This window comes from Jaculus jaculus, chromosome 4 (genome assembly GCF_020740685.1).
Source record: "Jaculus jaculus isolate mJacJac1 chromosome 4, mJacJac1.mat.Y.cur, whole genome shotgun sequence".
Lineage (NCBI taxonomy): Eukaryota > Metazoa > Chordata > Mammalia > Rodentia > Dipodidae > Jaculus > Jaculus jaculus.
Genome location: NC_059105.1, coordinates 31,784,371 through 31,798,846, shown reverse-complemented (window position 1 = coordinate 31,798,846; position 14,476 = coordinate 31,784,371). Strand labels below are relative to the sequence as shown.

General features: G+C 43.0%; 1 protein-coding gene across 1 annotated transcript; it reads right to left on the bottom strand.

Annotated features, from left to right (window-relative positions):
• Nucleotides 1-5,732: 5,732 nt before the first annotated feature.
• On the bottom strand, nucleotides 5,733-7,414 carry LOC101606646 (gamma-crystallin D). Its single transcript, XM_004653535.2, has 3 exons — nucleotides 7,315-7,414; nucleotides 6,969-7,211; nucleotides 5,733-6,005 (listed from the first exon to the last, which is right to left on the bottom strand). Exons 1-3 carry the CDS (start codon nucleotides 7,321-7,323, stop codon nucleotides 5,733-5,735), a joined length of 525 nt encoding a protein of 174 aa, XP_004653592.1. The 5' UTR covers nucleotides 7,324-7,414.
• Nucleotides 7,415-14,476: the final 7,062 nt, after the last annotated feature.

Sequence of the window (14,476 nt, the reverse complement as noted above, 5' to 3'; positions counted from 1 at the left end):
CAGAGGTAGGAGGATCGCCGAGAGTTCGAGGCCACCCTGAGACTACATAGTGAATTCCAGGTCAGCCTGAGCCAGAGTGAGACCCTACCTCGAAAAACCAAAAAAAAAAAAAAAATAAATAAAATAAAATAAAATAATGAGGCAGAACCTGTTCTCATGGATTGGAAAATTTAATATTGAAAAGATGTTAGGACTACTAAGGCTTATTACAAAGCTATGTTAATGGACACAAGGTTGTGCCAGTAAAAACCCAGACATATCAACTAGTTGAATAGAGTGGATAATACAGGAGATTAAAAAACCTTACATGTATTTTTATTGATAATTTTATATGTAATTTGAGCATACCTTTCTCTTCTCTCCACTCTCTATTCTCTTTCCATTCAACCCCTCCCCCTTTTTTTAACTAGTTCCTCTTCTGTTTGCATGCACTTTCTTTTCTTTTTCTTTTTGGTTTTTAGAGGTAGGTTGTCACTCTAGCCCAGGCTGACCTGGCATTCACTATATAATCTCACATTGGCTTCAAACTCACAGTGATTCCCCTACCTTTGCCTCCCTGAGTGCTGGGATTAAAGGTGTATGTATGCTACCATTTCTGGTGCCTTTTTAAAATTTTATTTATTATTTTTACTTATTTACTTGAGAAATGGAAAGATGGAAGGAGAGAGAGAATGAGCAAGCTAGGGCTTCCAGCCACTGCCAACAAACTCCAGATGCATGCACCACCTTGTGCATCTGGCTTACATGGATCCTGGGAAATCGAACCTGGGCCCTTTAGTTTTTCAGGCAAGTGCCTTGTCCTCTAAGGCATCTCTCCAGCCCTGGTGCATCATATATTTATATTTATATTTATATTTATATTTATATTTATATTTATATTTATATTTATATTTATATTTATATTTATATTTATATTTATATTTATATTTATATATTTGCAAGCAGAGAGAGAGAGAATGGGTGTACCAGGGCCTCTGGGCACTGCAAATGAACTCCAGAGCATGTACCACTTTGCACATCTGATTTCACGTGTGTACTAGGGAACTGAACCTGGCCTGGCAGGCTTTCCTAGCAAACGTCTTTAATCATGGAGCCATTGCCCCAGCCCTGATTTGCATGTATTTTCAACTGACTTTTTACAGGAGTATTGATTAGTCTCATCCAGTGGAGAAAAGACAGTTTGCTGAAGGAAACAAGTTAGCCACAGAAGGACAGATATGATGTGGTGCCATTTATTTGAGGTACCTGGAGTAAGTAGTCTGATGCAGAGAGACGGGAAGTAGAATGGTGATCCCCAGATGGGAATGGAGGCGTTTCTGTTTAGTGGGTGCAAGGTTGCAGTCTGGAATGATGAAAATTTTTTGGAGATAAGAATGGTGATATCACATTTTAAACATTATGAATTGCTTAAGAAATTATAAACACATAAAATTATAGCAGCTCAAATGTTAACTATCTTTATTCTGCTTATTTTTATAGAAACTACAATCGTAGGTAAGGCTTATTAGTTTTACTTTATGTCTCAACATTGTGGAGAGTAAAAGTGTTGTTTCAGTTAGAATAGAGCAATAGATGTTTTCTTTTTAAACTATGTTAAAGTTGTGTTGGATTTCACATCATGTTTATCACAGCTCTGTTAATGATAGCCGAGTTATAGAATCAGCCAACATACCCACTGAATGGATGGATAAAGAAAATGTGGTGTGTATTCACAATGAAAAACATTTGCTTTAAAGACAGCTTCATATAGCTCAGGCTAGCCTTGATTGCACTTTTTAAGGGATGATGTCTGTGAATCCCTGATCCTCCTGCCTCCACACACCGCCCCCCCCCCCGCAAGTGCTTGGATTATAGACTTGAGTCACCATGTGTAGCTCCACAATAAAGTTTGATTCAGACATGAAGAATGAATGAAATCATTTCATTTACAAGGAGATGGTTGGAACTGGAGATTATCATGCTATGCGTAGTCGGCCAGACTCAGAAAGACAAATACTGCATATTTTCTCTTGTACAGAATCTAAATTAAAAACAAAGACACTGTGGTAGTTTGAATGTATGTCCCCTAATAGACTCAGGTATTTTTATTTAAAAGCTTGTCTTCAGCTGTCTGGATGGAGGAGCTGTCAATGGGGGTGGAGCTGATTTCTAGGCCAAAGGTATGCAGAGAGCAGTCATGCTCTGGCTGCTTGGGGCTGGCCCCCTGCCCTTGTGCAGTCCATTTGTGCTTGCTTCTGGTACTGGCGGTCTGGTAGTGGTTTTTTTTCTGTCTGCCTGGATCTGTGAATGGAGACCAGCTTCTTTCGCCATTTTCCCCTGGATCTGTAAGCTTAAATAAATCCCTTCTTCCCACGCACTGTATCAGTTTGGAAGTTCATCCCAGGAACGTGTGGAGTTGACTATGAAAGACATGAAAGCAGAATCAGGATTATTTTCAAAAAGGGACTTGTGGGGGGGTGGGCAAGAGAGACTAATGGAGGGTGAATGTGATCTAAAACCCAGTACACATATGCATGAAAATGTCATAAGGAAGAAGCAGTTTATGGAAGGAAAGGGTTTGTTTCGGTTTGCTTTTTTAAGGGGGGGTCTCACTATGCAGGGAAAGCATGGCAGAGCACAGAGCCTGCCTCACGTCCTTTCTCATTAGCAGCGAGGAAGGAGAGGATGATTTCACTGACCTTGGCAATCTGCTGAGCTGCAAAATCTCAAGGCTGGCTTTTAGTGACACATCTCCTCCAGCCAGGCTCCATGGGCTGGCGACTGAGTAGGAGGCTTAACCACACACACTTGAGGTTATGAGAGACACTTTACATTCAAACACCACAGGAGCCCAGGCTAGCTTTGAACTTCCAGTGGCCCTGCTTTGGCATCCAGAGTGCCAGACCTATAGGCCTGTGACAGCATGCCTTACTTCTCTGATACTCTTAGGGCTTCTATTATTAGTTTTTTAAATCATAAAGGGTTTGTGAAGTGTAAACGTGTGGCTGCAGTAGGTGCCATTGGAATTGTCCTTCCCTCGTAGGTGGTGAATTCCAGGGATTATTAGAGGACTAAAAAGTGTTAGGAATTAAATTTCTTATACATATGAAGTGGTGAATAAATCACAATGTAATATCTTTCATTTTTCAGTCAGTGTCTTTCTTTCCTTGGATTTCCTCTCTCTGTCTTCCATTATTCATGCCCTTTGATTTCCTTTTTCCTCCAAAGCTTACACTGAAGAACCTGATAATATTTTAAGGCCCTCTTTAATCCTGCAATTCTAGGTAGAGTTGTATTGCACACAGATTGCTCTTGGTGTTTTCTTTTTTTTTCACTCCACCTTTCTTGTATAGTAACTGTCACAGCTATTTCCTGGTTACCAGAGATGCCAGCTTTGGGACAATATGATGTTAGTTGTGGCAGGAGACAGACAAATCTAGCATTGCTGACCTGCTGGATCAAGCATCCAGCTATGCCAGGACTTCGGGCCACCTGAAATAATAGGTTTCCACCTTAATTTTCTTCTATATGGATTTGCTGCCATTTTCCATCTCATGCAGATTCCACTTGGCCCAGAGGGTCCAGGCACAGTTTGACCTGGCTTGAGGGACTGGAGGACCAGTGGCTTCATCAGAGAGAAAACAAGGAATGGATAATTGGGGTCAGATAAGAGGTATTAGGACAGATTAGAACAAGTTTCTCAGGTAAAGTAAAACTTTATGCAGAATGGAGAAACATCAAAAGTTTTAAATCAGGGAAATGATGTGATCAGATCAGTCTCTAACCCCTTCCATCATCACTCCTCCTTTGTAAAAATCTTGCAGTGGGAATGCAAGTGTGATAGATCAGAAGGCAGGAGACCAAGAGACAAGAAACAGGCCAACATAAATGAATACAGTGTCCACTTTCCCTACAACCTTGTACACAGTATGCTAACACACATACATATATTGTACATGTACAAGATTGTATAACTATATACTTTGTACACATGCACACACACATTGAGAGAATGGAGCTTTGTTTTGCCTAATGCATATGAATTCAATTCCTGATGGTTTGCAATGATCCCATGGTAAGAATCTGAACTTTGTGCTACAATTGCTTTGATATGAATCTTCTCGATTCTATGAGGGAAAAATCAGTGGTTTCTGAGTTACAATGCTAGATTCTGATGCTGTCTTTATTATTGACCATGCCATATAAGAAGTGGGCTTCTGGGCTGGAGAGATGGCTTAGTGGTTCAGCGCTTGCCTGTGAAGCCTAAGGACCCCGGTTCAAGGCTCGATTCCCCAGGACCCACGTTAGCCAGATGCACAAGGGGGCACACGCGCCTGGAGTTTGTTTGCAGAGGCTGGAAGCCCTGGCGCGCCCATTCTCTCTCTCTCCCTCTATCTGTCTTTCTCTCTGTGTCTGTCGCTCTCAAATAAATAAATAAAAAATTAAAAAAAAAGAAGTGGGCTTCTGAAATAGTCTAGGTTAGTTAATCCATGGGTCAATATTATGCTAAACATATGATGATTCTATTATTCTGTAATTTTTTTCTCCCCTCCCCCCTTTCCCTTTCATTTTCATTTTTCAATTAGGAATCTCTTTGAAACTCAAGAGCTTTAACATGTTCTTGGGGAAACTTGTCTGTATTATATCCTAGCTAGAAATGCATGCTGATCTTTAGGTAACAACTTCACCTACATACATTGGCTTATACAAACAAAAAGTTTCTTTTCTTCCCAGTGGAAGAAGTCCCAAGGTTAAAAGGTTGTTCTTTAAAAAGAATCATTTATTTATTTGCAAACAGAGGGGAGGGGGGAAGAGAATAAGCATGCCAGGGTCTTTTGCAACTGCAAACAAACTCCAGATGCATCGTGACTTTGTGCACCTGGCTTTACATGGGTACTGGAGAAGCAAATCTAGGACACCAGGCTTTGCAATTAAGTGCCATTGACCCCTGAGCCATCTCCCCAGCCCAGGTTGCTGATCTTGGTGCAGACTTTGACCCCATCAAGCCTAGCATGTCTGAAACTCTCCTCCTTTCCTTCATTCTTGTTACCTCCTGGGTGTAAGATGATGGAACCCCTGTCATGGGGAAGGTAGAAGTTTTCCTTCTATATCTGCATACCTTATGTTCAATGGCCATATCAATAGTATCTGGCTGACTCAACAGTAAGAGAACCTGGCAGATTTTCCAGACAAATTTAGGAGACTCAGAAATTTTATAAAGTCCTTTATGATCCCTAGGCTTTGAATCCCAATTTCAAAAGTTGGTCACCCTGTCTGAACCATGGTCTTTAGATGGTCATTCCTCGAGGAAAACTGAAAGCAGAACAGCTTACTAATTATCTGACTCAAAGAAATAAGCTCCTGAAAGGCCAGAGAATCAATGAGGTAATGTTACGAGTCTTTATAAACGGTAACATTGTCTGAATAGGAAGGAGAATTTTCCCATCTACCCATGGATCGTGCATGTTGATTGCCATTTGCATTGTGTGTGCATTTAAGTAACAATAAGCTGGGCAGGATGGTGTGCATCTGTGTGCTGGTGTAATCCCAGCACTTAGTCTGAGGCAAAAGGATCACAAGCTTGGGACCCACCTGAGCTGCATAGTGAGGGCCTCGCTCAAAGGACAGCATGGATGAGTGAATGAATGAACAAGAGATAGGATAAAAAAGAAAACACCCAAGCCAATCAGTGCCAGGAACACACAGAAAATATTTTATTAGCTTCCAGATAGAGAAAGTGTAGAGTAAAAAATTCAATAGAAATCCATGACTCTCCTTAGAGAGCCCACCCTGGCATTGACGGCGCCCCAGTCGTGGTAGCGCCTGTACTCCCCGGGCCGCAGCAGGTACTGCCGCCCGCGGTAGTTGGGCAGCTCATAGAGGACCCAGGAGCCCTCCAGCACGTTGAGGGAGTAGATCTCAGTGAAGTGGAAGCGGTCCTGGAGAGAGGGGCAGTCCTCGGTGAACTCCACCATCTGGCCTCGGTAGTCCTCCCTCTCGTACAGTCTGATCCTGTGCGAGCCGGCCTGGCCAGCCCGGAACAGAAGAAAAACCACCATGTGAGAAATGATTCCTACTGCAGCCTTGCTTGATGCAGGCCATTTTGAAGTAGATGACGTTGATTGGTTCTGAATACTCAGGAACTTCTCACGACCCGGAGGGGGAGGGGCAGAGATTCAGCCTATTTGCAAGATTATTTGAGGGAATGAATCCAGAAAGAAACCTCTCTCTTTAGCATATTCAGGTATAGCCCAGGTTGAAGGACCTCGCCTGGGTAGTGCCCTGTACCATGGCAACCCTGTACCACGGAGAAACCCAAGACCTTTATCAGTTTAGTACTGCTTAACCTTTGTTATTTTAAGGAAAATGTTTAACATTAAAATGAATGTGGTAACACGGTAAAATATTAAATGTCTTAATTCTCAGACAACAGTGAACACTCAGCCAGTAATTTATACATATGATGAGGAAAAGTGGGAAGTAAAAATCAGTGAAGTCTAAGGACTTATTTTTCATAAATGTCAAGTGTTTGAAAACACAAGCGCCACAAGAGTAAACTCTGAGTGTGTTGCTCTCCGTTGAGGGAAAGTACTTTTATCAATATAGGTAAAGAAAACCCAAATATGCCAATGGAGAGCAAGAGAGGGACGATGGTTTTCAAAAAACATCATCCACGCGCCCAGTAACCACCATGTTGCAGGCAATTATCCTACCACTGCATCCTAAATGAACCCCGGACAGGACTTGAGGCACACAGTCCCCAGGATGGCCAGCACATTCCTGAGCCATACATCCTTATGGATTAGCTGGTCTTTGGGTACCACTTTGCTCTGGGGACTCAAAAACTGTATTAGACTCGTCTAACTCTCCTTTGTGGGTCTCGTTCTCAAACGTGCAGACCTTGTGATCAGCCCCACTTCCAACGTTCACCCTTTGCGGGAACCTACAGAGTCCTCAGGACCTCGGTTCTGACCCGAATGTGGACTCACGTGGGGGATGAGGCGGCAGGAGCGGACCGAGTCGCTGAGGCCCATCCACTGCTGGTAGTCGGGGTAGTCCCCGCGCCGCAGGAAGTACTGGCAGCCCGCGAAGTTGGGTTGCTCATAGAGCATCCAGCAGCCGCTGTCCACGCGCACCGAGTTGCAGCGGCTGAAGTAGGGCTGCAGGTTGGAGTGGTCGCTGCTGCACTCGTAGTGGCGGCCCTGGAAGCCGCGGTCCTCGTAGAAGGTGATCTGCAAGACAAGGCTCCCAGGGTCAGGGCTCAGAGGCCTGAGCAGGGCCCAGGGGCGTCCTCGGGGCAGCTCCCTCCCCGGGCCCGGGGCGCCCTGGGCTCACCTTGCCCATGGCTGGTGCAGGCGGTGGTGGGGTGCTGCTGTGGGGTGTGTGGGCCCTGGCGCGGGCCGCCTATATATAGCAGGAGGGATGCTGCGTTGGCAGGAACAGCACAAAAGGGGCCCGCGGGGGGCAGGGGCGCGTTCATGTTCTCCTGTTTTCTCTTTGCTGTCATAGGCCACGGGACTCATTGTGGGTTTTGGTACCATTCACTCTGGAGTGTTCGGGTTGCTATCACTGGCTGAGGCTATTGAAATTGTCTGAAAAAAGTAATGTGGGACATTGTCTATTTAATAATAGAAGCCGAGCTTCAGCCATTTCATATGTAGACTACACTTCTATTTGAATAGTTGGAAAAGTAAAAAAAGAAAACAAATGTAAGTGGGGAGCAAATACTCTTAATATGATCCATAGAAGCTTTCTGCAACCCCTACCCTAGTACCTATGGGCGTCCCAATCTTGAATATTGATTGCTAATAGGAAAGAAGTTGGCACAGTTGAATGCTGGAAATTTTAAGTTAGTCCTTTGGGAGATCTTTAGAATCAAAGAATGTAAAAAGTGGGAAAATTTCCCAAGCAAGTTCTTAGGTTGGTTTTTTTCCAAACTTAAGTATGATTAAAAAAAAAAAAAAAAAAAAAAAAACAACAACAGCAAACACAAGTGTTCCATATGGGTCTGATTTTGTTGTGGTCCTGTTTGGAAGCAAAAGGAAAAATGAGACCTTTTCTCTTTAGCCAAGTGCTTCATTGATTCAAAAGAGAAAATAGTTTTAAGATGCTTAATCTTTGAAAGAAGGGCTGAAAAGAAAATGCCTGAGTCTGAGGAAATGAGAAAAACCAGTGCATTTTAAACACCAATAAATTACCTCTTGGCTTAGTACTACATAAAAATAAATTCCTACAAAAGACAAGTTTGGTAGGAGCTGGGGATTACCTTTGTTCTGCAGTGGGCAAGAGTAAACAGGGCTTTTCACTCAGAGGAAATGCATTGTCTGAACACAGAGGAGCTGGGGCTGGAATGCTGCGGGGAGAGGAAGGAATAAATGTCCAGAAGCTGGGGCTCCACCAAGACTTTACAGAGTATTTATTGGCTTGGAAAACAGCTTGATGGACTGGAAAGAGCACTGGAGTGGAAGATGACCCATGAGTCCAGCCACTTTCACATTCGAAGACTTATTCACAGCCCCCTCCAACCCATAGAAGGACGTGGCCTTGTCTTGGAGTCATTGAGTCTTTCTAAGTTGGAATTTATGAATTGAATCTCGAACTATGTGTAAAATGATGGTCTCAATTTTTATTTATTTATTTATTTTTTTGGCTTTAAGCTTTCTGACTGTAAGCAAAGTTAAAAACTCATGTATGTTTGTAGAGTGGAACACAAGGAGCTGGAGAGATGGTTCAGTGATTAAAGGTGCTTGCTTGCAAAGCCTGATGGAACATGAGTCCCCAGTACCCATGTAAAGCTAGATGCACAATGGAGCTTGTTTGCAGTGGCAGGAGGCCCTGGTGCAGCCATACTCTTTCTCTCTTTCTCAAGTAATTAAATAAAATATTAAATAAGAAAGTAAAAGAAAACAAGCAGCCAGATTATAAGACATAAATCATCATTATTTTAAAATATAAATAATAAAATTTTGTTTTAAAACATTATGTTTCTCAGAGTTGTTTCTGAATCCAGGGTTCTGTGAAGAGAATGTTGATGGAGAAAGGAGAAATTATGAGGAAGAACTATAAGCTAGAGTTCCAAAGAGCCTAGATGGGATGGCTAAGAAAATCAAGAGCAGGGGCTGAAGAGATGGCCCAGGGATTAAAAGTGCTTGCTTAGAAAGCCTAATGGCCAGTGTTCAAGTCCCCAGTACCCCTGTAAAGTCGGATGAACAACATGGTGCATGCATCTGAGGCTCCTTTGCAGTGGCTGGAGGCCCTGGCACACCCATTCTCTTTTTACACTTTCTCCCTCTTTTTTTTTTTCTGTCTTTCAAATAAATAAATAAATAACAACATATTTTAAAAAGAAATTAATTTGTTAAAAAGACAATACTACAGGCTAGGGTTTTGCTAGATGCATGATCAATGATTTGTGTAGTTAGAGTAAATGTCACTCTAAAAATGAACTATATAAAGATACAACTTTGTTTCCTAGAACTGAACCTACTTCATAGATCTAAGTCTCATTCCATTGGAATATTGAGAAAAATACAATGTTCGTCATTTGTTGGGGTTTCCGGTTTCCACTTCCTCAAGCTCCATGGTCTCAAGGAGTTTCATGGGGGAAGAGAAAGGAGACATAGGAAGTTACCATGGTGTCCATGGCTGGGAGTTCTCCCCAACTTTCAGATTAACTTGGAAGTGAGAACCAGCTTCTGAGGGCTTTCATCTGGAGATATGTTTTGTTTGGCTGGAACATGGTTTAGATGGATTTCATAATGCTCTGGCCTCGTTCACAAGTTTTACGGTTTTCCCTAATCCCCTCACGCAGTTCCCCTTGCACTAAAAGGGGTTTTCTTAGCCAGGCGTAGTGGCACACACCTAATCCCAGTACTAGGAGGCAGAGGTAGGAGGATCGTTGTGAGTTTCAGGCCAACCTGGAATGACAAAGTGAGTTCCATGTCAGCCTGGGCTAAAGTGAGACCCTACCTTGAAACCTGGCCCCCTAAAAAGGGGGTCTCTCTTTTTTTTTCTTCATATGTTCTAGTCATCTGCTTGGCTCCTGAAGTCATCAATTTGCGACTTCAAACAAGAGTATTCAAATTCTGCTTAGTTTTGACCAGTTCTGACCAGGTGAGAAAACTGTACATCAAGTCAAAGTTCTTACATATTTTGTCTTGGCCAGAAGTATACTTTATTAGGAACTTAGGCACTATGGGGCTTTAAATGTCCTTTTGTAAATGTCTTTTATTTTAGAAAATATTGTAAGAATAGGGGCTGAGGTGGTTAAAGGCACTTTCACCTTAAGACTGTGGACTAGAGTTCAGCTCCCCTGTGCCCACACAAAGCTGGATGCCCAGTGCACAGCCATACACTTACATGCACATTAAAATCGTGTAAGAATGGATGGTGATTAGTTTCTAAAGGGGTTTCTTTTGCCCTTACGTTTTTAATGTTTTTACTTGGCAAACTAAACCTTGGTAATACTATGTTTGGTTCAATTTGAAGAAAACTGGTCTGGAACTCTACAATATTGAAAAGTGCTTGGGTTTAAGAATGTAAAAAACTGAGAATGCATTTGGGTTGGTGGGTGTTTTTGTTATAAAGGCTGCCAAAACTTATCATAAAATTGTTTCAGAAATCGTTCCTCTAGAGAACTTCCATAGGAATAACACAGAGTTAATGATGCTAGATGCATTGAACTAGGGTCCTGAAGTTGTGACTGACTAGCTGGGTCTGTTATTTAACAACAAATCAAGTTGTTTTTTTTAAACAACTTTTTTATTTACAACCTCCATACATATACACAATGTACCCTGGTCATAATCTTCTTCCACCACCCTCCTTTGTCTCCCTTCCCATATCCCCCGTCCGCTGAATCCCTTCTTTGCAAATAGTCCCTCTTCTGTTTTGATGCCATCATTTCCCCTCCTATAATGCAGGTATTATGTAGGTGGCATCAGCTACTGTAGGGTGATGAATGCAATGGCCGCTTTGTGTCTGGAACATAGCATTCCAAAACAACCCTCCTGTCCTTTGGGCCTTACATTCTTTCCACCGTCCCTTCTGTAATAGTCCCTGAGACTCAGAGGGCGTGATGGAGACTCCTCTCAATGTTAAACGCTCTACTGTCACTCCTTCTCAACACTTTGATGAGATTTTTAAGTCTTCCCCAGTGGTCACCACCAAAAACAGAAGCTTCTCTAACCAAAAGTGAGAGTAGCGTTAATATGTGGACATAAACATAAACATTACCGGGCATTTTTGTAGGCATAATACATCTCTATAGCCAAACCAGAGTAGCAGCTTCCCCCTGGGGCTTATAACCTCCCTAGTCACAGGTTTTTTCACTAGGCTTGCAGTACCAGGCATGAATACTGTCCCATGGAGCAGGCCTCAAATCTAATCAGAGAGAAGTTGGTTTCCCCATGCCAACATTGCACTAACTGGCATATTTTGCCTGGTTGGCCAGCTGTGTAGCTTGCAGGGTCCACTGGTTAAACCTGTTGGTTGATGTCTTTTCTCCTCCAGCAGGCTTCATAGGACTTTCTAGCATTATGACAATTAGTCCACAAGAAAGAGGCTTCCAGCTCAGCTTCAACTTGATTTCTCAGTGTCCTACAGCCAAAGCACATGCTGTCTTCAGCAGCAGGCAACTCAGAACATAGAGAAGAGCCTGTATTGACAAAAATTTTGTTTTGAATAAATATAAATGTAGACAACTTTTTGAAGATAGAGGCAATTTCTACAATTGAGCAATTGTTTTTATATGTATTTATTTGCCTTCAAAATAATGTTCTTCCTCCTGCTGTAATCTCAACACAGGATTCCTATGAGTTCAAGACCATCCCTGGCTACATAGTGAACTCCAGGCTAACCAGGGCTAGAGTGAGACTCTGACTCAAAACACACACACACACACACACACACACACACACACACACACACACACACAAAAGTCCTCCTCCTCCACTGCTATCATCTTCTTGGACCACTTGCCAGGCTACTTTATTTGAAGTGATGTCACTCCAGCATCTTTGTCTGTTTTCCGCTATTGCCATGAGTTCTCTATTACATTTGCTGTTCTCACACCCACCACTAAAGCTGCATCATTCACCAGGAAAGGCACAAAACTGGCTGCAATAGAGATGGGAACATGGCTTTAAGCATTTTCCTTTTGGAACTAGAAGGACAAAGGACATTTCATATTAGGTGGCAAGGAGCCTACAAGGTATTTGTGTTACTTTTAGAATTTTGTTCCTTAAATGAGTTATGTATGAACCTCAAATACCATCAATACAAGAAGCCTGGGAGCTCTGAGGCATGGTTAACATCACCAAGGAATAGAGGGGCAAAAAGGTGTAAGATGAAGGGTGGGGGCAGCAAGGAGCTGGTAGCTAGGAAGAGACCGGGACTGGCTCTAGTCTCCTGTGCTCTTGCCAAATGCCAACAGAGGGTGTGCTGCCTCTGCAGTGCGTCCCTTCAACTGCAAACCTGTCTATGTGGCAAGGACAGGCTGTTTCCTACTCACTGGGAACTGTGCTCAGTGGAGATGTTGTAGAAATGGAAGGTGGAGGCTGGGGGCGGGGGTGCTCAGTGGTTAAAGTCCTTACTGCCCAGACCTGACAATGAGCTCAGGTCCCCAGAACCCACGTGAAGCTGGGTGCAGTGGGAGGTGGAGTTGAGAGAATTCTGAAGCTAGCAGGCCAGCTAGTCTGGTGTCCACTGGCAAACAGCAAGAGATAAACTTGCTTTACACAAGGCAGAGGTGAGGACCAATGCCCTGAGGTCCCCGAGCCTCCACACACAAGCCACAGCACGGTTCGCAAGAGCACAAGCGCAATGTGAAATGAACGTGTTGTGCTTTAAAAACATTTTTTTTTGTTTCCAAAATGTTAAGAGATAAAAACACATTGTAGGAGAAATGTGCAAATAAATATAACTGTGTTTATTTTTCTCTAGAAGTTTTTCATGGGATGATTTTGAAGTACATTTGAGTATTAAAAAATACTCAAAGGAGCCTGGTGTGCTGGCACACATCTTTAATTCCATCACTCAGGGGGCAGAGGCAGGAGGATTGCTGTGAGTTCAAGGCTACCCTGAGACAACATAGAGAATTCCAGGTTAGCCTGGGCTACAGAGACCCTACCTCGAAAAACAAAAAGCAAACAATCAAACAAAAACCCCTCAAAGGATAGCTCCTGCTGGGCCAGGTTCACTCACCCAGCATTCACATAAAGCTGGATGCAGTGTGACCCATCTGTGCCTAACACAATGGGAGGCAGAGTCAGGAGAAGCCAGTGCTCTCCTTTGCAATCTGGTATTCCTTTGCAGCAGCAAGAGACTGTCTCAAAGAAGGTGGAGCACAGATGCTTCAGAGTTGTCCTATGACTTCTAAACATTGACAGTAGGTAAATAAGTGAATTTAAGCATGCAAGTAAGCATTATTAATTCCTAACACATAGAATTTATGCACATACATTTATTGTTTTTTAGATAGTTTCTCACTACGTAACCCAGGCTGACCTCAAACTTTCAGAGATCTTCTTAGACTGCAGAGTACTGCAATTACAGGTGTTTGCCACCTCACCCAGCTTAGTATTTGACTTAAAAGTGGTCATATTGGGCCAGGCGTGGTGGCGCACGCCTTTAATCCCAGCACTCTGGAGGCAGAGGTAGGAGGATCACTGTGAGTTTGATGCCACCCTGAGACTACATAATGAATTCCAGGTCAGCCTGGGCTAGAGTGAGACCTTACCTTGAAAAAAAAAAAAAACAACAACAACAAAAAAGAAGTGACCATATCGCGTTGTTCATATTAGTACTTGGTGGCATTCCTACACACAGCTCTGTCATTGTAGTGACAGGCCCTGAAGTTGCATTTCCTTCCCAATGCTCTAGATATCAAGCCCATTGTGGGTGCTCAATAAATGGTGAGGATTATCTCTTAGTAGCTAATCAGTAGGCAGGCCATGAAAACAGAATATGAGCCTGCACTCTGAGCAGTGGTATCAGAACTAGGTCTCTGCTCTCTTGAAATTATGCCCTGTGTGGTGGTTTGAAGGTATGTTGCCCACAGACTCCGATGTTTTATTAAAGCTTGTAACTTAACTTGGATTTCCAGCTGCCTGGCTGAGGGAGGTGTCACTGGGTGGATCCTGGGGTCCAGCCCAAAGGCAGGTTTGGGGCAGATCTGAATTCCCAGCCAAAAGGTGTGCAGAGAGGTCTGCGCTCTGGTGGGGTTTTGTGCTTGCTGTTCTTGTTTGTTTGTTTGTTTGTTTTTAGTGTTTGCTGGCTGTTTGATTGCTTCTCTCCATCTGGATATTTGGAAGTAGCTTCTTCTGTCATAGATGGAACATTCCCTGGGCCTGTAAACTTGAAATAAATTTCTTCCTCCTATTAACTGTGTTTATTAGGATATTCATCCCAGTACATGAAACTGCCTACTACAGCATGTGAACTTAAGAGTCCATGTACAATGGCACTGTAGCGTTGTATAAGAGCAACACTGAGAAAG

Coding starts and splice junctions, on each gene's coding strand:
- LOC101606646 (XM_004653535.2), bottom strand. Junction 6,006..6,968: donor CCTGCCGCCTCATCCCCCAC/GTGAGTCCACAT, acceptor CGGGCTGGCCAG/GCCGGCTCGCACAGGATCAG.